Source organism: Rana temporaria, chromosome 4 (genome assembly GCF_905171775.1).
Source record: "Rana temporaria chromosome 4, aRanTem1.1, whole genome shotgun sequence".
Classification (NCBI taxonomy): domain Eukaryota; kingdom Metazoa; phylum Chordata; class Amphibia; order Anura; family Ranidae; genus Rana; species Rana temporaria.
Window position 1 is genome coordinate 357033982 of NC_053492.1, and position 27808 is coordinate 357061789.

The window sequence follows — 27808 nt, forward strand, 5'->3', positions numbered from 1 at the left end:
AATAATAAACAAAAACAAAGCTCTGGACTGTTCTCAGACTCAAAGTGCCTGTGGAGATTCAGTGTGCCTGGCTGTGCAGGAGTGGGGAAAACAATGTTCATTTGCAGCTCCTACGTGGGGTGTGCTACAGTAGAACATGTTGCATTTTTTCTGTATGGAACACATCTGAAATGCGGCATAATGCACATCAAAAATGCACATGTCCTAATTGAGATGAAGAAAAAAAAGGGTGGAAAAAATGCACTCGAACGCATCAAAAACACACAGGAATGCATCAAAAATACATCCAAAACATGCATGCAGAAATTCATCCAGAAATCAGAAATTGTGATGTGAACCAGTCCTGAAAGCGATCAGCTTGTATTGCTAGGTCTGATTGAAGCTATTTTATAACTATCTCCTTGCAGTCAATCAAAACCAATGATTTCTGCATTTGATTACTTAAAAGTGGTTGAAAATGTCAGAAATTTTCCAAATATATGGTCAACCTAACAGAGGTCCAAAATGTATTCTATCCCAGCATGCACTGTGGCTGGAAAACAAACTGTGTGGGGTGAAATGTGATTATTTTTAGTGTAAAGGGACATAATGTCTTCAGTAACTGTTACTAGCCTCAAGGTTCACAAAGTGACTTGTCATTCTTGTCAGCAGGTTAAGGTTCATACTTATTTTTATTTGGCTAGCATGCATGACTTTACCAATCTCTGTGCTTTGCTTTAGAGGTTGTGCAATAAGCAGAGCTTAACATCAGGAAAGCGTGCAAGAAAAAGGCAGAGCTGGTGTGTAATCCTTCCCCTCCCAGTGCCTCATTTTAAAGGAACTGCCTGTGCAAACACTTCAGGTCTCTGTGCTTATCCTCCATAGTAAACATGTCTACGGCTGAGGGGCAGCAAGCAAAGACGGATACATTCATGGCAGACATGAAGAAAAGGTTAGAAGAGGCCAGCAAGTTGACACCAGAAGAGCTGAAATTTAGTTATAAGGGAATTCTGTACCCTACCATTCTCTGTAGTGAGGAAACTTTTCAAGCCATGGAGAAAATGGAGGCTAGAGAAGATGATGTGCTAATTGTAACCTATCCAAAATGTGGTAAGTGTGTTGAATGTGAGAGTTTTGGTTTGTTGAATAAGAATCTGTTATCCTAAAGTTGAACTTCAAGTAAACATTTTAATACATATTGATAAATACAGTACAATATATAGGAGATACAGTATGTTACAACCTGCTAAAAGGGTTTGTATTATTGTCCACCCAGTGTGAAAGTGTCTACGTGGTGTCTATCTGGTACACGGGTTAACCTGGAGGGAAGGATTATACTGGGGGGTTGATATCAGGTCAGGTGTGTAACAAAGTGCCTCTTTTACTTATGATGCTCAGATGTGGCACATACTTCTTTAACTCCATTGGGAAGGCTCAGGGGATATAGGGTCTCCTCTAAGGGACCATACATGGAGGCTAGGCATGTGATCTGCAGCCAGGTGTACTGTCCGCCATTGTTAGTCCAAGTTTGTAGGCAGCCGGGGAAGAGACCAATAGTACATAGCTTCTACGGAAGACTCATGCCCCGTATACACGATCCACTTCTGCATTAGAGGCCATTGCAGCAAAAGTTAATTCCCTACCACCGCATTTTAATGTCACTGACAACCAATATGAGGGTATTAATGGTACTGACACCATGCTAGGGGTTAATAAGGCATCCACTGACACCAGTGTTGGGGTTATTAAAGCTTCCACTGACATCAATGCTGGGGGGCTATTATCGTGTTCCCTGACACTAATTCTGAGAGTTATTAAAGCGTCCTCTGACACCAGTCCTGGGGGTTATTATTGCATCTACTGACACCAATGCTGGGGGTTATTATTGCATCCACTTACACCAATGTTGGGTGTTATTATTGCATCTGCTGACACCAATATTGGGGGTCAATATTGTAAACACTGACACAAGTGTTGGGGGTTATTTTTATGTCCAATGACTCCAATGCTGCGGGTGATTGTTGTGTTCTCTGACACTAGTGCTGAGGGGTTATTATTGGCTTGCCTTAGACTAGTGCTGTGGTTTATTAATGTGTCCATCGACACCAATGCCAGGGCCAATTATTGAACTAATTTGATCAAACAGGAATGTTACTAAATATTTCTCATTCAGCCAGCTGCCGGTGTATTCTGACAGCGTAAGAGTCCCATTGTCAGAATACAATGGAACAACAGGGAGGTTTCGTCCATCCACCTTGTTTATTTTATCAGCCCATTGGCTTATAGAAAAAATATTAACCATCTATTGCTAGGTGTTAGTGGTTCAGCAGGAACTGGCCACATTTTGATCCAAGTTGATCTAGCAGTCGACTTCTGTCAAGCAGGAATGTTGGAAGATGTTCTCGATCAGCAGCTGCCAAAATGCAATGCTTCAGCAGGGAGGATTCCTCTATCACCTTGCTTGTATGGATGAAGGAATTTGTTCAAGTAAATTATGGCAGCAACGGCTGGTCCATAAGGGGTGCCGCCCCCCTAATCTCTATGCGTCGGACCCTAATCTCCATGCGGGCTGCCGGATGCACAGATTTTCATGAGTTTCTATTTTTAAGCACATGAATAGTGCCTGAGGCTCTAATTGGCTTCAAAAAAGGTGGGCTCGGGTGTGTCGCGGGCCCAGCCACTTGTGACATATGCGAATCAACTTTCCAAGAGATTCCGAGAGACTCTGAGAGATTCACAGCTAGTCAGCTGGATAAATACACAAACTGATCTGCTTAGCAGGTGACCCAGGCTCACCCGAGGTGTGGGGTGTAAGCAATAGCCAGACTTCACAAGAGCTCCTGATGGTGGAGATGGGTTTCGTTGCATGCTAATTCCAGGTCATGGCTCTCAGTATTGCCCCAGCAGGAAGAGAGCAGACGGGAGTAAGGCTGCAGATGAAGCAGGTATAGAACAAGCAGAAGCATAGTCGATGAACAAGCCAAAAAGGTCAGTAATGAGTAGTAGCTGGATGGGATTAGATAGAAGCATAGCCGATGAACAAGCTAAGGGTTAGCAAGGATAAGGGCAGCTGCAGGTACGCAAAGGAGCAAGATATCAGATGGAGAGCGCACAATGATCTGGCCAACAGGAAGTGCAGAGACATGGCTTAAATCAGGGAGGAGAGAGGAGCAAAGAGTTCCAGAAACTAGATACAGGACGAAGCTGAGCCAGATAGTGGAAATTTCAATAAAAACAATCTAGCAAGCAAAAGCCTGCAATGCTCCCTCCCTTTGTTTTCTTGTAATAGGGTCACACAAGCTATAATTCATGCCAAAATTGAAGCCGTATTCTTGGACAAAGTGGCAAAATGTGAGAAACTCTGAGACCCATGAGTGACAAATATCTTCCCTGTTCTATTGGCAGACCTTACCTACTTACTTCTGATTTTTAATCCAATGTCAGAAACTCCTTTTGCTTCACTTTCTGTAATAACGCTGTTTCAGCCTTGGATAACTGACTTCTCTGCCCAATTGAATTCTAGTTTACTCTCAATCCTAGTTTAACTACTTACCTACTAGGCACTTTTAGTCCCTTTCTGCCAGGGCCAATTTTCAGCTTTCAGCTCTATCACACTTTTAATGATAATTGCGCAGTCATGCAATGCTGCACCCAAAATAATTTTTTATCATTTTTATAAACAGACAAAGCCACCTCCACATCTCCACTCAACCTGGCAAATTTTTTTTGGTGCTGGAACACAGGACTGGTCTTCCTTTTCTTTAAGTCCCTTTTATTACCCCTGGCTACATTAACCCATCTTTCTACCTGATAATCCTGACTTACCCCTCCACCTTCCACATCAACTCCATTACCCACCTGCTCAGTGATTTCAATGTTGTCATTCCTGCTTAGGGTTGCAACTTGCTCTTCCAGAGCTCTAATGCAAGCTTCCAGAATGGCAATCTGCTCACATCCGTCACAGCAGTATGTGTCCTGGAGCTGCTGCACCATTTTATGCATACATGTGGCTGCACAAGAAGTGAAAGCTCAAGAGTAGATAGCTGTTCTAAGAGAGGTAGAAGCAACCAAACATTCTCTGGTCTCTAAGGGGCAGATTCTCGTAGAATCGCGCAAAACTGTGCGGGCGTAACGTATCTCCTTTACGTTACGCCACTGCAAGTTTTCCAGGCAAGTGCTTTATTCACAAAGCACTTGTCTGTAAAGTTGCAGCAGCGTAGCGTAAATCACCCAGCGCAAGCCCGCCTAATTCAAATTAGGTAGGGGGCATATAGCATTTAAATTAAGCGCGTTCCCGCGCCGAACGTACTGCGCATGCACCGTCCGAAAAATATCCCAGGGTGCATTGCTCCAAATGACGTCGCAAGGACGTCATTGGTTTCGACGTGAACGTAAATGGTGTCCAGCCCCATTCACGGACGACTTACGCAAACTACGTAAATTTTTTAATTTCAACGCGGGGACGACGGCCATACTTAACATTGATTGCGCCTCATATACCCAGGGGCAACTTTACGCCGAGACAAGCCTAACGTAAACGTTGTAACTTTCCTGCGTCGGCCGCGCGTACATTTGGGATTTCGTGTATCCAGCTAATTTGCATACTCGACGGGGAAAATGACGGAGGCGACACCTAGCGGACAAAAAAAAAATTGCATTTAAGATCCGACGGCGTAAAAGCCTTACGCCTGTCGGATCTAATGGATATCAATGCGTAACTGATTCTAAGAATCAGTCGCATAGATACGACGGCCCAGATTAGGACTTACGACAGCGTACATGGCGTTGCGCCGTCGTAAGCCCTTTGAGAATCTGGGCCTAAATTTTCAATGGAGGACACAGCTGGCTTAAGTGTCAGATGTTCTTTCAAATTCAGAAACTGATGTTGACCCTAAATGCACTGGAACTTTAAGGCTGCGTTCACATTGGGCAGTGGAGGTGCGGTGACGGTATAGCCGCACTATTTTTAGCGCCGCTATACCGTCGTATTTACCGCGATATTCGGGCGCTAGCGGTGCAGTATTAACCCCCACTAGCGGCCGAAAAGGCTCTGCAGAGGCGCATTACGAGCCGTATTACCGCGGTTTCCCATTGATTTCAATGGGAAGGCGCGGTATAGGAGCGGTAAACACCCCGCTCCTATACCGCTCCAAAGATGCGGCTAGCAGGACTTTTGGAGCGGTCCTGCTACCGCACCGCTTCAGTGTGAAAGCCTTTGGGCTTTGACATTGAAGCCTGCAGGGCATGATTTTTTCATGCGGTATAGCAGCGATATTTTTAGCGCTGTACCGCATGAAAAACGCCTCAATGTGAAAGGGTCCTTAAGAAAAAGGAATCTAACCTTTAAAAAGGAGTTGTAAAATTAGTGTAAGCATTGCGGGCCTGTACCACATCAAGGTTGTGGAGAACTTCTTAACAAGGATGAGAGAGTGAGGGACAAATGAATGAGAAGACAATGTTGCGTTGTAAGGTAAAGATAATGTTGGGAAGAAAAGAGGAAAGAGCACAACTTTTTTCTTATTAAAAGTTAAGAATTTAGGTGACATTTGTTGCAATTCTGTCAATGGTGTTTTATAAGGAACATGGCTAGAATTCTGTCAATGTACAACAAATAAAATATTTTTTAATAACAGACCACTAACAGGGACAAGCCACAGTCCTGGATACTGAAAAATATAAAATGATACTGAGGAGGAAAGGAAAGAAGCACAATTACAACATCCATATGTTTGGTCAGTTCCCAGTGTAGCCTAGGTGGTCATAGCCTGGCCTAACATTTTTTGGTCTCTAAAAACAAAAACACAGAGAACATTTATGTGTAGACACATATAATAAAATACCCTTGACTGCTAAAACTATCCAGCCTTTGGTAAAAGGTGTTGTTATGTTTTGTAGGAACAAACTGGTCTTTACAGATACTACATGAAATGATATTGGAAGTGAACAAAAAAGAGCCAACAATGATCAAAGGTATGCTGGAATTTGGAAAGCCAGAGAAATATGAGGTTGGTATTAAAACCTATCAAGGCTTTAAATACTGCATAAGGATAATACATAATTGATATGTTAAAGATAACATGAAAGCCCAATAATATTCATTGTTAGCTAGATACAGTACATTACAGGTGCTAACTGAAGAGCTATTGGTTTAACTTAATAGAGGGCACATCAGACCTCTACAATGAGACCACTGCCTCCCGACAGAGAACAAGGGTCTCACGCTGCAGCTACTGGCAGGGGACGGTCTTTTCTATTCAGGTTGTGGCAGTTTAGAAACAAAACAAACATTGAACACCTTATGTTTTCATGCACCTGGAACGTATTTAGCTGATTAACAGTAAGTAAAGCTGGCCATACATTATACAATCTACTTGTTAAATTTCCTTTAGATTTACCTTCAATCGTGTAGTACAGGGGCCTGCCTGATTGTATACCAATTGAAAGTGTTCAGGTTTGACCTCCTATTATATGGTTTTGGTAAATCTAAAGGAAAATTGTAAAAGAAAATTGTATAATGTATGGCCACCCTACTAACAGTGTGTAAATTCTTGAACCTCATAAGGGAACTGGCAATATGTTCATGGCAAGTATCACATGTTAATTTCTGTCCATCTCCCTTTTGTCTCATGTACAATTAAGGGGAAATTATATACAAAAAATTGAATACAAAGAAGTTATTAGTTTGACATTGGACTGTCCATTTTTCAGCAAGTGTTTATTCTGGTAGACATAACCCAGGGGTGCCCAAACTTTTGAATAGTGAGGGCCACTTAAGCAACTTGGTAACCAGTCGTGAGCCACAATGAGCGAAGCGGGCAGATGACAGCTCACAGTTACTCTATGGGCCCTCTGATCTGCCCAGATGGAAGGGGATGAATTCCCTTCTGTTTTTTGGATTGGAGGTAGGCGAGCGTAAATGGACATCTGTCGCTCTGTAGAGGTGAATTGAGGGTCCCATTTGGTCAGGCTGATCATGTGAAAAAGGCCCAAGACTGCTTTTAACTGATGTGCTGCAGTTTACCAACACCGCGTGTGCAGCGTAGTGCACCTGTGTCTATCCTGCGGGTTAGCTGAACTTTGCCATAGACTCCTTCTGTGGCAAAGCTGGCGCTGTAGAGGAAACATCAGCTTATGGGGCTCTGGTCTGCAGCCGCTTTCTTCCTCTACCACCAGCTTCATTCACAACACTGATGCTGTGGTATGGCAGATTGGCAACCTGCGATCTGGGCTTGCCAACCCGCTATTCCAGAACAGGAGGTCGCGGGCCACATCAGAGGGCTCCGCCGGCCACATGTGGCCCCCGGGCCACTGGTTGGCCACCCCTGACATAACCCATCAAATATTAAGCCAGACTAGTAAAGCCGGGCAAAGAGCAGTGATAATAGGTAAACTGCCAGTGGTGGCCCATCCACAAGGTACACAGGGGCGCCGCCCCCCAATCTCTATGCGCAGACACCTAATCTCCATGCGGGGCACCGAACACATAGAAATCTATGAGATTTTTTTTAACTTCACCTCTGTGACCACTGATCCCAGCAACACGTTTTCAGGCACTGCCAACCCACCTGGCTTTAGCTGCCCCTTTCACTAGCCCCCCAGGCTAACACTCCACACCAATACACCCAGCTGACTCTTCACCAGGCCAGCCGGCTGACTCTCAGGAGATCTCTAGGGAAAGGCTGAGACTTAAGCACACCGCTGTCTTCAAGGTAGATTGGCTACATGTGGCAGTCTCCCCCCTTTGTTAATCTCCACAGTGTTGACTACTTGCTGTGTCCTCTCTCTTGCTCCGTGCCTCCAGGAAAAACTAGCACCCGACCCCCGGCCCAAGGCAGGACACCCCTCCAGACTAGGGGGCACCCCTGAGGGCCACCGAAAGCCTCCTCAATGCTAAATGTCTATCTTCCACAAAACTGCCCCTGCTGGCATGACCCATGTCTATTTCTGAAGTGGTCTCTGCTGCCAGCCTGCCTCTGAGGATTGACTGAGGTTCCATAAATATTCAAGGCAGCTCCTCCTAACCTCTACCCTCTAATTCTAGAAGATTATCCAACCTTCTAGACCAGGGGGAGGCACCAGAGAGCTGCCAGGATGAGTCACCCAGCCCTGAACCTTAGTAAACTCTGACCCAGATTCCATAGCTCAGGCTCACACACAAAAAGGAAAAATTAGCTGAGGGGAGGGTTTGTGAAAAAAAAAAACACTTGTGCTCAAAAAAGCTCAAATAAGCTCAATAAAAACTCAAGCTTTTAGGCAGAAAACTAAAAGCTTGAATGCCTAAAGCAACTTTTTATAAGCTGCAGTGCGCATGAGCCCTTAACCTGGTTGGTGTATCAAGGGTTAACTGCATGCCTGTACTGGGAGCAAACAGTGGCTGGCCTTATGCAAAGCTCAAAGGAGATAAGGTGTGGACAGATGAGAGTAGCAGACTCTGATGAGATGCATACACAGTCATTCAGTTCAGAAACTGTGTAGGCACTAGATGTAAGAAGTCATCTCTAGAACACCAGACCTGGTCCCTTTATGCTAGTGCTGGTCCACTGCCCCTTCTGATTTCTTCCTTCTTAACACCACTAATCTTCACAACTTGCTTCTCCCAGCTGCCACCACTTACCTGCCTGATGCCGCCCAGTTTCAAATAGACCACAATTACAGTGTGCTATGTTAGATTTCCATCATCCATAGACAGGAGGCATGGCCAGGCATGATCACTGAAGGCTGGCCACACCCCTTTCCTTTTGCCCAATCACTGCCTTCCTCCTCACAGCAGGCTCCGTCTTGGGGGTGTTGTACAGAAGTGAGTCCCCAAGAGCTAAGCTGCCTGAGTGATCACTGTTGGGGCGGTGGAGGTAGGGTGACTGATCTGGGCCCATGGATGTGTTGACAGACAATGACCCCATCCGGCAGCACTGCAGTGTGAGTATCTGAGCTTCTACTGTCTGTCCGTGACCAATCTTGAATTTGGGATGGAGCCTGGCACAAGGTCAGAACAGGTTGTAACAATTTGTGAGTGGGACTGCTGGAAACTATGTTAATGTGGTTTTGCATGTTTAGTGTTTCACTTTAAGCATTCCTAAAATTCTCACCAAACAGAATTCTTACAATCAAGATAGCAAAGATAGCTTGACACAAGTTTGTGGCAGTGTTGAACTGTAAGTCTTGATAACTTTCTGCACATTTTCACTGGCAAACTGTACAATTAAAGAGCACTTGAAGCACAAGCTCTGGTTGACACTTTTCCAAATTCAGCCACAGTGACCCCTGTGGTTGGATGACTATTGCACAACATTAAAGAACCAGAACTTGCAGCAGATTTGCAGAATGTTTGCAAAGAAAGTGGATCTGGAGTCATGCAATGTGGACTTGCTGCGATTGTGAGACTTGAAGCCTGGCAAGTCTAGCAACATTTTTGCAAGTCGTTTTTAAACTTGCAGCTCAATTGCCTGTGTAGTGCCCCCCCTTAGGAGATGCTGATGAACTAAGATCCCCCACTCTGCACAGCCAGGCACACCGAATTTTCACAGGCACTCCAGAGTCAGAAAACAGTCGGTTAATAGGTTAATTATTGAAGGTTAGTAACTTGGATAGGGATGGGAGGTTATGGGATGCCCATTTGACTTATCAGAACTTCAGCAACAACTTCAGGGACATCTTCCTATTTACAGTCTATATACAGTCTCCTCACTTTTCTCCTGCACACACTTACACACTGATTGCAGATGAATCAATGTTGGCTAATCTGACAGACTCAGATTTGCAGGCAGGAACTTGTAGCCCATTGTTGTGTAGTAATATACAGTGATCAGCTTGTACTCCTCCTCTGTGGGTACTGATTCCAGCACCACCTCTTTAGGCACTGCCAACCCCACCTGGCTGCAGGTGCCCCTTTTACCAGGCCACCAGGCTAACTTATCCACAGTAGTCCTCCAGACTGGCTCTTCGCCAGCCCACATGGCTGACGCTCAGGAGATCTCCTGAGGAAGGATGTAGACATGGCTATATGTGGCAGTCTCCCCTATTGTAGGGTCCTAGTAGTGCTGATCTACTCACACTGTCCTCTCTCTTGCTCCATGCCTCCAGGAAGGGCTTCCTCTATGTGTTGTGACAGGATCCTCCCAGCACTTGAGCCCCTGGCCCAAGGTCACCCCCCCAGACTAGGGGGCACCCTTGAAGGCCACTGACAGCCTCCTCAGCACTATGTCTCCATCCTCCATCCGACTTCCCCTGCTGTTATGGCCCATGCCTATTTATGAGCCAAGCTCTGCCTTCTGCCAGCTCACTGCTGGGGATTGGCAGAGGCCTCATAAATATTCCAAGCAGTTCCTCCTAACCTCCTACCCACTAGCTCTAGATAATTCTACAATCTTCTAGACCAGGGGGAGGCACCAGGGGACCAGTGCAGGCACCAGGGCACCAGCCACTGAACTCTGACCCAGATATAACAGCTCAGGCTTAGCCCGGAGCTAACTACATTTTTCTACCCTAACTCTAGCACACACCGGAGGGTGCTACACTTGTTACCTGGGTTTTGGTACATGTCTCCTAGGGCAGTACCCCCCCCCCCCCTTCATGCCATTTGTTTGACATTAATTTTCTTATTATCCCAGAAAACATTCCACTCCCATTAACTTCAATAGGGTTCGGATTTGGCACCCAAAATTGAGTCATGTTTGCCAAACTTTGTTTAAACCGAACCCAGGTATGTTCGCCTAATCACTAGGTAAAGCCTCGTACACACGACCAAGGAACTCGACGGGCGAAACACATCGTTTTCCTCGTCGAGTTCCTTGTTAGGCTGTCGAGGAACTCGACAAGCCAATTTTCTCCATTCCCGTCAAGGAAATAGAGAACATGCTCTCTTTTTGGCTCGTCGAGTTTCTCGACAGTTTCCTCGATGAAAATGTACACACAACCGGTTTCCTCGGCAAAAAAATATCTCCCAGCAAGTTTCTTGCTGGTTTTTGCCGAGAAACTCGGTCGTGTGTACGAGGCTTAAGAGTTTCCTTTGCTAACTGATAGCGTTAGATTACTGCACTTTGCAATAAAAACAGAACAGAATCCACTGTGGGTAATTCACTAAAGGAGTAGATGTGAAAAACACCCAGTGATCAGTAGGGCACTGAGCAAGAAGACACCCTACAATCAGTTTAGGTTTGTATGTGTAGTGGAGGGGTGGAAATGTAGACATGAAGGAAATAACTTGGGTTATTGACTTTGCTTCATCTGTGACTCCAACAGAGACAAATGCTGTACATATGTTATTTATTGATGAAAAATAAACATAAAATAAAGCTCACATTACCAAACCATTATCATATTTATCTTCTTTCTCTAAAGTACTTGAGTCAACAGCCTTCACCAAGAGTCTTGGCAACGCATATTCCTTGTGAAGATATTTCTAAAAGCTTTTTTGAAAAGAAGACCAAGGTATAGTATAAGTGAGCATGTTCAATTTAAACTAAACATGTTGTTTATTAAAGGTTCAGCTATATTTGATAATATTTTACCTTTCTTGCAAACTTGCAAACAATAACCTTGAACTATCAGCTCTGTACAGGCATACCCCACTTTTAGGTATACAATGGGACCAGAGCATGTATGTAAAACAAAAATTTACTTAAAGTGAATAAATACTTTTGTCACTTCAGGGGGGTCAGGGGCTGTAGAGAGAGGTTGTGGGGTGTTTGGGGCTGTAGTGAAGGGGGGGGGCGGGATTATAGTGGAGGACAATGAAATATAGTGGGGGGAGGGTCAGGGAGTGAAGTTTAGAGTACAGTACATTAATCCACTTAAGTTTTAGGCGGCAACTCTGGGCTGGCTGGCGGGCAACTCTGGGCTGGCTGGCGGGCGGGCATGGCTGACAACTCTGGGCCTAGCGACAGGCAGCAGCTCTGCCTCTTCCAGGCCACACTGCAACTGCACAGCACGGGATGTCTGTACTTGCGGGGTACTTTACGTACACTCACAGGTATGTCCGTACTCTCGAGTGTACGTAAAGTGAGCGTACTTAAAGCGGGATAATCCTGTCATTTTTTTCATTTTGTTTCCCTTTATTGATTTGGCGAATCCACTTTTGTATAGCCTAAAAATTAATGGGTAAATATTTTAAGTCTTGTAGCATACACGATGCTGTTGGTTACTACAACTTCATCAGAGTCTTTTTTTCTGAATGGATTTCAATGGGCAATCTAAGACACTGTTGCTGGGTTCACACATTACTGTGTGCAATTTACTGACAGAGACAAATATTTTTCTGTCACTTCAAAAGAAATGGCCATTTTCAGTGCAAAATAGTGCACATATTAATATTTTAGCTACAAACATGCAACTAATGCTAGTACAATGTGTTTAAGGAATAACAAAAGTCAAAATACATATTTATCCATTTACATTAAAGTGGAGTTCCACCCAGGAAATGTAGCCTAAAAATCCCCCAAAAAAAGAATAAAAAAAAATAGAAGAAAAAAATGTATACTCACCCGATATACCTGTTGCTATGCGGAAGTCCTTAATCTGCCTCTTCCGAAGCCGCGGTCCGTCTTCTTCTAGTGAATGGGGCGCGCTGCTTTCTGGGAACTGTGTGTGGTCCCAGAGAGCAGCCGCCCATTCACAAGTCGGCGCGAGACTTGTGCATGCGCAGTAGGAAACGGGCAGTGAAGCCGTAAGGCTTCACTGCCTGTTTCCCTTAATGTGAATGGCGGCGCCGGACCTGCACCGATCAAGGGATCGGCATCGGGGGGGCCATCAGCGTGGGCGAGTAGGACAGGTAAGTGTCCTTATTAAAAGTCAGCAGCTACACTGCGTCCAAGTGGAGAGATTTCCTTTCAATTTAAATTCTATAGTCAATTAGCCACCACAGAAAGTGATAGGAAATCCAAGGTAGCCATTATTGACAACATACCCAACACTGCAGAAGATGCCCTGAATCCCACTGACCTCCTGTAAAGCATTGCACTCATAATCAGACCCAGCAGAATATCACAATGTCCCCAACTTTACTAGGACAAAAGATTATTACATAAAGTCAGGGAGGGAGGGCATCAGGGACAACAATTTTACACTGCACCCAATCCAAGACCATTGTGCTATATAGAGCATTGCACTGTTCCCAACATAAACACTGCAGAGCATTGCAGCACTCTACCCAATGTAGCGTCCCCCCACCTCCAGAGGCCTGGTTTTGACCACTAGAGACAGGGATGGCCGACATTCCCCCCAGGGTGTAGGTTACTTGGCATGGTGGGTGGTGCACAAGGTACTAGGTGGGTGGTGTACAGGGTAGAAAGATGGGCGCCAGTCATGTTTATGCTTGAACAAAGAAGTTTATTTCTCACAACAGGAAAAATGTGGGAGAGGGGTAGGGCACAGGACTTGCTTAGTCAAATACAACCGCAGACTGGCAGATTGACAGACTCCTTAGACAGAAATATAGAAAAAGGTAGACAGCAGTACAGGAAAAAAGCCTTAAAGCTGGAACCAGCAATCTTTACTTTGTAGCATAGGCTGTCTCCCATAGCAACTGAAAAGAAACACACAAGAAGGAATTCTGTACGATTCTGTCTTGATGCTTTCCCATGCTCCATAGATCCCTGGTCCATGCAAAAGTAACTTCTGGTACTTCATCTCGAGTATTTATCTTTTTCTTCATGCTTCCAGGTAGTGAAAAGGCTCTCCCTTGCAGAACCTTGAGCACATGGCTTGGCCTCAGGCTTCAGGCATACCCAGCAGCAACTGTTCCTCACACAACTACCCAGACCGCAGTCTGGGAGAAAAAAGACCCAGATCACCCAACTTCCTCCAAATATGTACTCTCTCCCAGCATTCTCAGCAGCCAATGAAACTCCTACTGATGGCTGAGAAAAGTGTGTATATTCATAACCTGAATTCACTGTAGCCCATCATACTAATGCCAAGGGTAACAGTGCCACCTATTGACAAAAAGGGAGAAACCACAGCTAACCCAAGCTTAGGAGGAAACCCATTTGATCAAAAAGACTACAAATTAGCCAGGCTAGCTACCTCCCAGCACAGCTAAATTTCCTTGTAGCCCTGTTTAAGACAAGGGTGCTTAACATAACCGACCTGCAGAGTATTGCACTGTACTCAACATAACCAACACTGCACCCAAACCAACATCACTGTCCTTTGCAGGGCAATGCCCTGTTCCCAACATAACCAACTTGAAGAGCATTGCAGCACTGTACCCAACATAACAAACACTTTAAAGTATTGCACTGTACCCAACTTGCAGAGCATTACAGCACTGTACCCAACAAAAACAATGCAGAGTATTGCATTTTACCCAACAGAACCAATACTGCAGAGCATTATATTGTTCCCAGCATTACAAAATATTTCACTGACAGCAGGATTATCTGTAGAACATTGTACTCAACATGGTACTGCAAAGTACTACACTCAGTACAGTAAGTTGCAGAACATTGCACTGTATTTACATAGATAACACTAACACATAGATGACACTGCAGAACATTAATCAGTTTCTACCCAATATAACTGGCACTTCAGAGCATTACACTAACAGTAGGATAAGTTGTACAGCATCACACTGTGCCCCACATAACTGGCACTGCAGAACATTACACCATACCCAACACACCTGGCGCTGCAAAGCATTACACTAACAGTAGGATAAGTTGCAAATAATTCCACTATACCCAACACTATTGGCATTGCAGAGCATTGCACTGTACACAACATTAATGGCACTGCAGAGTATTATGCTAGCAGCAGGATAAATTGCAGAGCATATAATCCATATTTAGTGGCATTGATTTTAATAGAATTTATTGGTGTAATATCATGTTTCTGTTCTGTGCTCAGAAAGCAGATTTCTGTGAAATGCATTGGAAAAGAAAGGATGCCCCGCTATGTTGCTTACTACATCAAGATATTATATAAACTGCGCTATAGAAATACTATATGCCATCTTTGGCGTTTAGCATTCAGTCTCTAGTTCTATACTGAACATATACATAATGGCCAATGTTGTGGTATTTAAGGATCAATACTGATCCATGTTTTTGTAAAAATATATATTTTTATATGTTTTTAACCACTTAACCCCCGGACCATATTGCTGGTCAAAGACCAGAGCACTTTTTGCGATTCGGCACTGCGTCGCTTTAACTGACAATTGCGCAGTCGTGCGACGTGGCTCCCAAACAAAATTGGCGTCCTTTTTTCCCCACAATAGAGCTTTTGGTGGCATTTGATCACCTCTGCGGTTTTTAGTTTTTGCGCTATAAACAAAAACAGAGCGACAATTTTGAATTTTTTTATATTTCTTACTTTTTGCTATAATAAATATTCCCCAAAAATATATAAAAAAAAAAAAATTTCCTCAGTTTAGGCCGATACGTATTCTTCTACATATTTTTCATAAAAAAAAAATGCGTTTATTGATTGGTTTGCGCAAAAGTTATAGCTTTTACAAAATAGGGGGTATTTTTATGGCATTTTTATGAATTTTTTTTTTTACTAGTAATGGCGGCGATCAGCGATTTTTTTCAGTACTGCGACATTATGGCGGACACTTCGGACACTTTTGACACATTTTTGGGGCCATTGGCATTTTATTAGCGATCAGTGCTATAAAAATGCATTGGATTACTATAAAAATGCCACTGGCAGTGAAGGGGTTAACACTAGGGGGCGGGTAAGGGGTTAAGTATGTTCCCTGGGTGTTTTCTAACTGTAGGGGGGGGTGGACTCACTAGGGGAAATGACTGATCTTCTGTTCATACATTGTATGAACAGAAGATCAGCATTTCTCTCCCTGATAGGACCGGGAGCTGTGTGTTTACACACACAGCTCCCGGTCCCCGCTCTGTAACGAGCGATCGCGTGCGCACGGGAGTCGGGGGCGAGCGGGGGTGTGCGCGCCCCTAGTGGGCGCTTAGAGAGCCGACCTTATTGTACAGGCTTTCGCGCAGGGGAGCCGACCTGCCGCTGTAAAACGACGGCGGCTGGTCTGCAACTAGTTAAACTATTGTGTGCATGTGTACCTGTATAGTGAGTGCTATGATTAGAAACACTATTTTTTCTTTAGGAGTTTCATTTTAAAGCTTGATAGATTTATATAAAAAACTATAAAAATGATGATCATGCAAGAAAAAAAAAATGATAAAGACAATTTGGTGCAATCATGTGCATATGTTGCTGAAGTAATACATAGTGAGCAATGCTTTCTTTAACCACATTTTTTTTTTACAGGTGTTACTCATCCTTCGGAATCCAAAAGACACGGCTGTGTCCTACTATCATTTCACAAACAAGAATCCTACACTTCCTACGTATGAATCTTGGGACTTGTTCTATAAGGATTATATAACTGGAAATGGTACTGACTGGATGTCTTGACATATTTTTAGATGTACAACTGTATCATGCACTGTAAAAAGTTTAGAAAAAAGTTAGCATTATTTAGGGTATAATGTCAGTAAATCTTTATAAAAAGGGGATAAAGGATCATAAGCTGTCTTCTATGGAATGGAAAAACTTTACCTGTTAATTGCCAATTGGTTCACAAGCTAAATTTACAGATAAAGTAGAAAAATCCTTTAACATAGGAAACAATGGGGTTCACGTTGCCAAATAATTACACTACTTTAGTAAGTAAGGTGAACCAAAGTGAAAATTCACTTTGCAAACAATACCTGATCGTGTGCAAGGAGAATTAGAAACAGTTTTTTTTCCCTTAAACATGAATGGATGATTTCAGTCAGCACAACTTCATCTCATTCTGGAAGCTAAAGATGAATTTCTTTTTGTAAAGTAAATACTGTATTCAATTGAGTTGTGCTGACTTCAATCATCCAATCATATGCAAGCAAAAATCCATAATTTTTTTAATTTTCCTTGTACATATTTGGGTATTCTTTAAAAAGTGAATTTGACTTTGTTTCCACTGATTCAATAGGATAAGTGAAAATGTAACTTTGAACGTGAGCATGCACTACTGTTTGAGTAAATCAGGGTTGCTGTTGCCTATGTTTTAAGGTATTGTAAGTGTTGCTTATTGTGTTTTTTTAGTAATCTATGGATCGTACTTTGACTATACTATTCAGTGGGAGAAACATATTGATGATGGGAATATTCTTGTACTTACATTTGAAGACATGAAAGAGGTAATTCCAATAACTTCTATTGTTTTCATTAAAACTAAAAACAGCTTTTGACTTTTATCCTTAACCTCCCTGGCGGTATGATTCTGTCTGGAATTACGTACCAAAAGCGGTACAATTATTTTGCAAGGAAATTTGGCGTTTTATACTGTAGGCCTGTAATTTTTAGGAATAACTCACTTAAATCTGACCAAACAAGAGTCTTGTAGGCATCCCGGGTATGATTTTTTTTTAAAACAAAATTATAAATTATAATATAATAAATAATTATAAATAATTATAACAAATAATAATATAATTATAATAAAAATTATTCAATAATGTAATCAACTCAAAATCACTGAAATTTGCTCAGTTGCAGAATTGTCGCTGTCATTACTTTTATTTTTTTATGACGTATTTCCCCAAAAATCGCTATCGCACAATTCTGCAAGTGATTATAATTTATTATCGCTGTTTTCTAGCTGATCTAAAACCATTTTTGACATAAAGGGACACTTTTGGACAATCTACAGTTTGCAGGGAGAAAGAACAGTTTTTATTATATTAAAGTACATGTAGGGCACTGGACAGACCACTAGGGACAAGGGGGGTGTGTATTTTTTACATACAGTACTGTAATCTATAAGATTACAGTATACTGTATGTATAGTGTTTGTTTACTTTTTTGAATTTGGCGCCGTTCTCCGCCCCCGTGCGTCGTAACGTCGCAGGGAACGGAGATCGGCGGCACACGGGGACACTGTGAATCGAGCGAGGAGGACCCGCTCGCTCACACAGCGGGGATGCATCGCTGGATCCAGGGACAAGGTAAGTAACTTGCCTGTGGATTCAGCGAGCAGGTAAGCCGCGCCGCTGCACACTCTGCACGTCCACCCCGAGCGTGACTCGGGGATACTGATCCTAACATGGAAAACCCACCCCGAGTCACGCTAAGGTTTACCGCTAAGGGGGTTAAAGGGTCACTAAAGGAATTTTTTTTTTTTAGCTAAATAGCTTCCTTTACCCTACTGCAGTCCTGGTTTCATGTCCTCATTGTTCGTTTTTGCTCTGATGTTGCTGTAATTCCTCTCTGTTTTGGATACTTCCTGATTGTCTGTTTCCTGATCACCACAGTACTGGGAGATTTCTCACTGTGGTGACTAATCAAGGAGGTGTGTCTAAAACCCCTCAGCACCAATCCAGTTTCGTTTTGCAAAACCTTCACTGCCCTCTATTGGCTCTCTGGCTCTGTACATCAGAGAACCAGGAAACAACAGCAAAAACGAAACTAAACTGCAGGTACATTATATGATTGTTTTTTATCTATTTTTAATCAATTTTAATGAATCAGTTAACTATTATGTCTCTATACCCTGTAAACAGTCATTTCAGCAAAAACATTTTTTTCCTTTAGTGACCCTTTAAACATTGGCACTGGCTTTGTTTAGTATACAAATTTATAAACAGTCAAAAATGCAGCTGTAAAATATACTGCAGGGATTTACAAATTGAATTAAGAATGAATTCTGATAAAATATTTAATTTAGCTTTTGTAGTTCACCTGGTTTAATGATACCACCAACAGCCTGTATCTTGTTTAAGCTGAAATGAAGCAGAGTTCCAGACCGGCTTCTGTGTTTACAAGTGACACAGCCTTTTTGCTGTTTGCTGCAACAGAATCCTCCCTGTACCTGCACTCAGGGTGCGACAAGGGAGGAGCAGCTGAACTGGACAGGAGGGTGCTGAACTGCAGCCTGGATGACCTCACTGGCCAATAGGGGAGAAGCTATCCGCCCCACCATCAAAATGCAGTGTACTATGTGTAAATAAGACACAGTGCAAGGGAGAAAAAAAGGAAGAAAGAAAAAATAACACATGGGTGGAAATAAGACACAGCTGTGAGAGAGTAGGGCTGGCTGCTGTCAGGTTTCTTTGCAGAGGTTATTACATAAGGGCAGTGTAGGGGGATATTCAGTAGTGAGAACTGCAAAGGTATAGAGGTGAACTGTAGACAGGGGTTAACTGTCGCTGGGGATGCAGAGGTGAACTGTGGAATAGGGTAAGTGTGCAGAGATGAGCTGGGGTCAGGGGTGCGGAGTTGAATTGTGGATGGGGGTGCAGAGATCAGTTTTTAAGGGGGGGGGGAGTGTGCAAAGGTGAGCTTTGGTCAGGGGGTGCAGATGGGAAATGTGGACAGGGCTGTAGCATTGAGCTGCTGCTGGGGGATTGTAGAGGTGAGTTGCGGAGGGGGGTGCAGAGGTGAGCTGCTGACAGTTGTGGACGGGGGTGAAGAGGTGAGTTGTGGACAGGAAGAGGAGTGGGAATATGTGGATGGGAATGCAGAGGTGAGCTGTGAATGGTGGGGTATGGAATTGAGTTCTAGGCAGGAGTACAGACGTGAGCTTTGACCAAGGGTGCATAATTAAACTGTGGAAAGAAGATGCATAGGTTGGCTTTGTATGGTGGGGTGCAGATGTGAGCTTTGGAAAGGGGTACTGGGGGATTTGTGAATGGGGAAATTGACAGGAGAGTTCAATACTTAGGGAGAGGGGATTGGGGAGACATAAGGTGGAAGTCATCTTGGGTTGTAAACTGGCCTGTGAGATATGCAATCTAGAATCCTGCACTCTGTAAATAGTGCACTTCTTAACCCTACAGTCTGTGCTTAGCACACTCCTGAGCCCTGCACCCTCTGCTTATTGCACTTCTGAACCCCGAATTCTGCATGTTACGAACTCCATAAACCCTGACAAACTTGTTATAAATTCCTGATTTAATTTAACAAAGTTTCCTATAAGACGCTTCCGCTGTTAATGCGATTTTGTCACACCCACCCAAAGATATGTCTCATACAAAGCGCCATTCAGCAAAAGCAGTTCAATGCTGGAGCAATGGAAAATTTAGAAATGAGAAATTGTTCTTATTTGTTAGAGGAACTATTTGTGATGGAGTAGTGCTTTATCTACATTTTTATTGGTGGAGTCTATATAACATTCACAGAGTAGCACATATACTCAGATTACTTCCTTGTTTACCATTCATCTATCACATTTTTTAAAGAAATGTGTGTGTGTGTGTATATGTATATGTATATATATATATATACACACACCTCTCTCTGCCAAACCCTCCACTGGCTTCTGCTCATCCATTCAATTACATTTAAACTATTCAGAACAATGTGCCATCCACAACTCTGCCTCAGCTATATCACTAACCTAGTATGCCAACCAAATCATTCTCTTTGTTCCTCCTGAAATCTTGACTTAGTTAATCATGAATCCTACTCCCATTGCAAACAAAAAGAAGCTGGGCGTTTGCCTCCCCATTGTGAATTAGTTGAATATGCTCTATTTTCTTCTTGCATATGTTCTTCTTTTTTCTGAATATGTTCTAATTATAATTGCAATCTTTGGTGGGCATCCTACAATAAGTGTAATCTTCTTGTTCATACAATAAAAATATATTTTTGCTCCTGATAATAAGTCAATAATTTATATGTATTTATGTATTTTCTGTCTAAAGGACCTTTCAAGAGAGCTGAGAAAAATAAGTGACTTCTATGGCTTAGCTCTGACGGATGAGCAAATCAAGTTGGTCCAGGAAAAAACAACTTTTTCGTCTATGAAGGAGAAATCCAGTAACACACATGGAGATCTTGCGAATGTTTTTTTCAGAAAAGGTAAAATATGAAAACTGATTTATCTTGTGTCGTACAAACAAATAACACATAACATAATCCAATACATTGGGTTTGGTTTACAGAAATAAAGCAGCTTTCTTCAATCATCCAATCATATGCAAAGCTAAATTATTTGTCCTCAGAAATATCATATATTCTTATGGGTTATTTTTATCTTTTTTTTTTTTTTTAATTCACTGCTTCAATTTTGTGTAGATACTGTTCTCCTGCATACAGTGTTAATTAGAAATAGTAAGCAGGAAACTTTTTTGCACAACCTGTTTATATGTAAAATATCAGCTTTACCCTACTGCTGAATATTAGTCCTGAAAAAATTGCCCAACTTCGTTGTACAGTTTTATTTTTTGTTTTCCTGTGTTGAGCCCTGATTAAAGGGATTGTTGTTGTCCCCAAACAGTTTTACCAACACTTAGAATTAACTTGAACTCTTTTTCTCCCTTGTTTGGTCTGGCACACCTTTCTGTATTCTATGGTTTGAGCTACTATTGTGTCTCCATTGAGGAAAACCTTGCTGCATGGGGGGGGCTGCCTTGCCAAAATATTGGAGCTTTTTTGAAGTTTTCCTTCATCTGACTACAAGTGGAAGTCTAAAGGTTCCTAGTGCCTCTTTGAGTATGTTGCTCTATAGCTGGTCAGTCACAATCAGGCTTTGATGTGGCAGGAAAACAATATATACCAACTATTACATACTGAGGTTGAATTACTGTGATATTTAACTCATATTTGTAAACAAAAAAAATAGACAGGCAGGGCTTTTATAACAGAAGTGACCCTGTCTGTCAGCGGTAATGTGTCCTCTGTGTGCCACGGTGATGCGACTGCCTTGCGCATGCGCAGGAGTGATGTCTTTAAGGCCCAGCCATTCAAGTGGCCAAGGAGACGGAACCCGAAAGGACGACCGGGCAAAGATGAAAGCACTCTGGATCCGTGGGTGACACCTCAGTGCTGGATGGCTTTGTTTGACAGGTAAATATGCCATAATGTGCTAATATGCGGTGTAAACTAGCACACTATGGCATAACACTGCAGGGAGGCCATTTTTTTGGGGTGGACTTTGCTACCACTTTGAACCCCCCCCCCCCCCACAAAACGATCCCTTGCAGTGGGACTACGCCCACGCTGCAAGGGTTAACTGATTGTTTATGTCCAGGAAACAATAAAATAAGATTTACTTACCTGATCCCCTGCTCGTCCCTGCAGCTAGACTGGTGCCTACAGCATCCCCATAGTCCACCGGTCTAGAGTCTTGACATGATCAAGATCAGAGCAGGGTTCATACCAGGGCTCGAGTCCTGCGGGAACGCATGGGAACGACGTCCCTCCACTTTTTTCACTGCGGGAACGTCGTTCCCGTTGCAGGACTCGAGCCGCCCGTGCCGATCTTTTTTCTCCTGGGCAGAGGTGTTTGCAAGGCGGGAGCGGGGGAGGGGGCGCTCCGCCCCCGGGTGACACACGGCACAGTGCTGGATTGAGCGAGGCGCCGCAGCTCTCTCCTCCTCCTTCCCCTGTGCACTCCAGTAACTTTGCTTTGAAGGGAGGAGGAGAGAGCTCAGTGCTCGGCGCCCGCAAGTCTTCCGGGAACTCCAATCCCCTATTATTGTGACAGGCAGGCGGGGAGAGGTGCCGGCTGCCTATCACAATTACCCTTGCACAGCCGTCACTGCCGACAGAGTCTATGCTCCTCCTCTACACTGTCAGTACATCCACAACAGGAGGAGGAGCCTAGGAGGAGGGACATCCATGTGGAGAAAGCCGCGCTATTCTAAAGGTCTGTAAATGTGGGGAGGGGAGAGATATGATACACTATATTGTCACAATGGGCAGATATGCAGGGGGGGGGGGGAAAATTAGAGGTATTACACAGGGGGGTTACATTAGAGGTATTACACAGGGGGGGTTACATTAGGGGCATTACACAGGGGGGGTTACATTAGGGGAATTACACAGGGGGGTTACATTAGGGGGGATTACACAGGGGGGTTACATTAGGGGGGATTACACAGGGGGGGTTACATTAGAGGTATTACACAGGGGGGTTACATTAGAGGTATTACACAGGTGGGGTTACATTAGGGGGGATTCCACGGGGGTTACATTAGAGGTATTACACAGGGGGGTTACATTAGGGGGATTACACAGGGGGGTTACATTAGAGGTATTACACAGGGGGGTTACATTAGGGGGATTACACAGGGGGGGTTACATTAGGGGGACTACACAGGGGGGGGGGTTACATTAGAGGTATTACACAGGTGGGGTTACATTAGGGGGATTACACAGGGGGGTTACATTAGGGGGGATTCCACGGGGGGCTACATTAGAGGGATTACACAGGTGGGGTTACATTAGGGGGGATTCCACGGGGGGTTACATTAGAGGTATTACACAGGGGGGTTACATTAGGGGGATTACACAGGGGGGTTACATTAGAGGTATTACACAGGGGGGTTACATTAGGGGGATTACACAGGGGGGTTACATTAGAGGTATTACACAGGGGGGTTACATTAGGGGGATTACACAGGGGGGGTTACATTAGGGGGACTACACAGGGGGGGGGTTACATTAGAGGTATTACACAGGTGGGGTTACATTAGGGGGATTACACAGGGGGGTTACATTAGGGGGGATTCCACGGGGGGCTACATTAGAGGGATTACACAGGGGGGGTTACATTAGGGGGACTACACAGGGGGGTTACATTAGGGGGACTACACAGGGGGTTACATTAGGGGGACTACACAGGGGGTTACATTAGGGGGATTACACAGGGGGAGTTACATTAGGGGGATTACACAGGGGGAGTTACATTAGGGGGATTACACAGGGGAAATGACATCAAGGGGGATTACACAGGGGGAGTTACATCAGGGGGGGGTTACATTAGGGGGATTACATCAGGGGGGGTTACATCTGGGGGATTTGAGGGTATTTACACAGGGAATGAATACACTGTAGGGATTTACAACGGAAGGAATTTACACTATGGGAGATAAAACTTGGGGAATTTACTGTGGGGGGGGGGATTTACACTGGACTGCTCAGTCTAAAACTCATGGGTCTATTTTTTGTCCCAGTCCAGGCCTGGGTGACACTATTAAGAAGAAAGTGATATCCGACAGTGATGGTGTCACCCCCAATCCGTGACAGTGCATGGATTGGTGCCCTGGCATAAACCACAACATTTACAGGGGCCGGTTTGGGGTGTACTGCCACCCTGAAACTAGCCTGCCCAGCGCCCTGCAGAGCACTGTGGCAGGCTAGACAGAAGAGAGCCCAATGCACTAGCCTGCCCAGTGTCTACTGCTCTGTTATGTTCCTGCTATCACTCCACAGTGGCAGGACAGAGCATTGCGGCAGGCTAGGGGGGAGAGCTATGCTAATTATCAGTGACCAGGGGGGGAGGGGTGGGGGGGTGACACCATATTTTTTTTTGTAAACTGGCACTTTACAATAATGCCTTGTTTCCACTGCACGGATCGGTTCGGGTCAGAAAGAATGGAGCGGTTAGAATGGGACCGGTCTATTCTGCAGAGCATTTCCACTGCAAATCGGACCATCCGGGACCATGCAAGGTTTAGAAAAAAAGCCTAGCACGTCCACCAATCAGTGAGATGTATTTGTAGGTCCGCCCTAATGGAACCGTTCCATTCTCTATGGCCCCACATCTGAAGCAGGACCCAGAATGGTCCGGTACGGTTCGCTTTTATGGCACGCTTTCATAATGGAAACACCCAAAAAAGCGAACCGAACCGTACCGAACCGAACCGATCCGCTCAGTGGAAACGAGGCATTAATGTTGCACTGTATTTTCTGTGAAATATATATGCATATGAGCGTATCATTTTTTTTTTTGGTGGGGGAGTGGATCTTGGGTGGGAGTTCCCACACTTTTTTCCCCAGGACTTGACCCCTGGTTCATACCCCTGCATTGTATGTGAAGATGCTGAGGGACAGTCCACTGCCTGATTGTGGGGGAGCAGAAGATCAGGTAAGCAAAGCTGTTTCTCATCCCCCCCCCCCCAATAAGTATGACCTATTATGCCTTGCAGTGCAGGCATAGGCCAACTGCAAGGGGATTTTTTTTTATTTGCCAATATATTTTGACAATTTCTACTGAAAAAAATTGTGAATATTTCCTGATTAGAACATTTTAGTGAATAGCCACACAATGCTTTGAGTAAAGATTCTCAACTTCATTAGTAAATCAGATTCACTGTGATGTCGCATACACACCATCACTTTATGTGATGAAAAAAAACGAAATTTTCTGTGATGTAAAAAATGAAGTTTTTGAAACTTCAATTTTCAAAGACGAAGTTGCCTACACACCATCGTTTTTTCACAATGCTCTAGCAAAGCGAGGTTACGTTCACCACTTTTTTCCATTGAAACTAGCTTCTGGGCATGCGCGGGTGTAAAAACGTTTTTTTCAACGTCGTCTTTTGCTACACACGGTCAATTTCAGTGAAGTAAAAAACAACGTTTTGAAAAACGACACATAAAATTGAAGCATGCTTCAATTTTTTTTGTCGTTTTTCACAAGACATAAAACGACTTTTTCCCCCACACACGGTCATTTAAAGTGACGTTTTTTCAAAAACGTCGTTTTTTTTCATCACATAAAGTGATGGTGTGTACGCGGCATTAGAGTCTAATCAGATCATTCTAATTATATCTAACCAAGCAGAAAAGCTCACTGCAATGTTGATGTACTATAAAGTGATAAGAATGTTTATTTGATGTGGACTGCACCAGTTAGAAACCAATACAAATTTTCTTATAAAATAAAATAAAATGAACAGCAAATCATCTTTTTATAGCCCACACTTACCATATATCCACATCAATACTGGGCACTTTCACCCTCTTCCTTACCAGACCAATTTTCAGCCTTTAGCAATCTCTCGCACTTTCAATGACAATTGCGCGGTCATGCTACACTGTACCCAAATGAAATTTTTATCATTTTGTTTGCACAAATAGAGCTTTTGGTGGTATTTATTCATGACTCTGTTTTTTTTTTTTTTTTTTGCTATATAAGCAGAAAAAGAGCAGACATTTGGAAAAAAAACAATATTTTCTTCTTTCTATTTTAAAAGAAATCCAATAAAAAAAAATTTTGTCATAAATTTAAGCCAAAATGTATTCTGCTACATGTTTTTGGTAAAAAGAAATCCCGTTAAGTGTATAATAATTGGTTTGTGTGATCACGGACATATGTATGCAAATGATCATGTATAGATGTGCGCAGGAGATCACAGACATATGTGTGCAAATGATCATTGGGACATATGATTTTACTGTTACATATGCGGGGAACAGGGGATCAGGTGTTTTTAATATGTGGGGACATGTTTGTGGGGACATGTGTTTTTACTATGTGGGGACATGTGTTTTGGGGTACATGTGTGTTTACTGTGTGTATTTTACATTATGTGTGACACTAGGCTGGTGATCAGTGATTAAAACGCTGTAAAAAACAGCTTATACTCACTGATCACCAGCTGGGCTGCAGCTATCCCTCTCCTCACAACTTCTGTGTGAGGAGCAGAGAGCCGATTGCCTAGTAACCGGCTCTGTGTTTACAGCACATGACGGCTGTGATTGGACACAGCCATCATGTGATCAGGAGGGCCAATCACAGAGCCCTCCTGCTGATCTGAGATGCGCCGTGTCCGGGTGACACGAGTGCATCGGGATCACGCCGCTGCGTGGGAACGCGCACGCGATCCCCCTCCTTCTAAGACGTTTTCGAACGTCCACTCAGAAGGAGAGAGCGCCGACCTGGCCGTATATATGCAGTGGCTGGGTGGGAAGTAGATATATTAGGCACATATTACATTTAAAGTACAAAGTTAAACTAACAAATTTGCATCTAGTTCTAGTTCTAGACACTTGTCAAAAGAGTATCACATTGCCATAATCAGCTAGCATATATTGCAAAATTTGAATCAGGAATGCATCTTTTTAATACATAGACATATGTAAGGGATAGGGGCACAATTCATAAAGAATGGCTAACTGAACAAAATAAAACTGCAGACATATAAAAATCTACTTTGCAAATGTCAACGTGTACTTAGAGATATCCATAATATCGCCTAAATTGGAGTAGCAGAAATCCTTCCGCCATTCCATTCTGTCTCTCTCAGGAGCGATCACATGTGCCCGGCAGTCTTCGCAGCCGCCGGGCACGTGCATCAGCTCCTACGTCAGCTGTACGGCATGTTCCCCCCCATACCCCTTAAAGTGCCCGCTGTACAGCTACGGCGATTAGCGCAGGGGTGCCAACCTGCCGCTGTATAACGACGACGGCTGGTCGGCAACTGGTTAATATCTGAAAAAATAAACAGTAAACGGAAAGAATTGCACTTTTGTGAAACTGTAGTGGATGCATTTTCCAAAGACAAAAAACAAAATGGAGGCTATTTTAACAAAACCAGAAAGTTATGATGTTAATTTCGTTGACTGGGGTATTCCAAAATTACTTATTTTTTCATGAAGCTCCAATAGGATTGTAATTTAGTTCCAACTCTTAAATTCTAATAATAACTATTTTATTTTATTTTTAAAGGAGAAGTAGGGGATTGGAAGAATCTTTTTACTGAAGAACAGAGCAAAGAGGTGGATGCACAATTTGAAAAGTATCTTGCTGGTACAAAACTAGGAAATATGATAAACTATGAAAAATACTGTACATTTTAATGTGATTTTAGTCTGATCTCTTCCTCAAGTTTTATGTTTTTATGTGCTTGTATTTAATAAAAAAACACATTGATTTAATTACTGTTTATCCTTTTTTTATAATTCTATATAAAATTCAATCGTTTGAATACGGGATTTATTTAGCGCCAACAGTTTGCACAGTGCTTTGATATGCTTACTGTTGGTTGCATACATTACAATTTGATTGTGCAATCTGCTTTACACCAACCAACAAATATGTACTGCAAGGGTCTACCTTACAGACAAATTGTTTATGGAAGCTCTCGAA

At 43.3% G+C, this 27808-nt stretch overlaps 1 protein-coding gene across 1 annotated transcript; it reads left to right on the plus strand.

The window, feature by feature from the left end:
• The first annotated feature begins 714 nt into the window (after positions 1 to 714).
• On the plus strand, positions 715 to 27597 carry LOC120937550 (sulfotransferase 6B1-like). Its single transcript, XM_040350866.1, has 7 exons — positions 715 to 1089; positions 5875 to 5984; positions 11317 to 11406; positions 16216 to 16342; positions 17035 to 17129; positions 20634 to 20790; positions 27389 to 27597. The coding sequence occupies exons 1-7, from the start codon at positions 870 to 872 to the stop codon at positions 27517 to 27519; spliced, it is 930 nt and encodes a 309-aa protein (XP_040206800.1). The 5' UTR covers positions 715 to 869; the 3' UTR covers positions 27520 to 27597.
• The last annotated feature ends 211 nt before the right edge of the window (positions 27598 to 27808 follow it).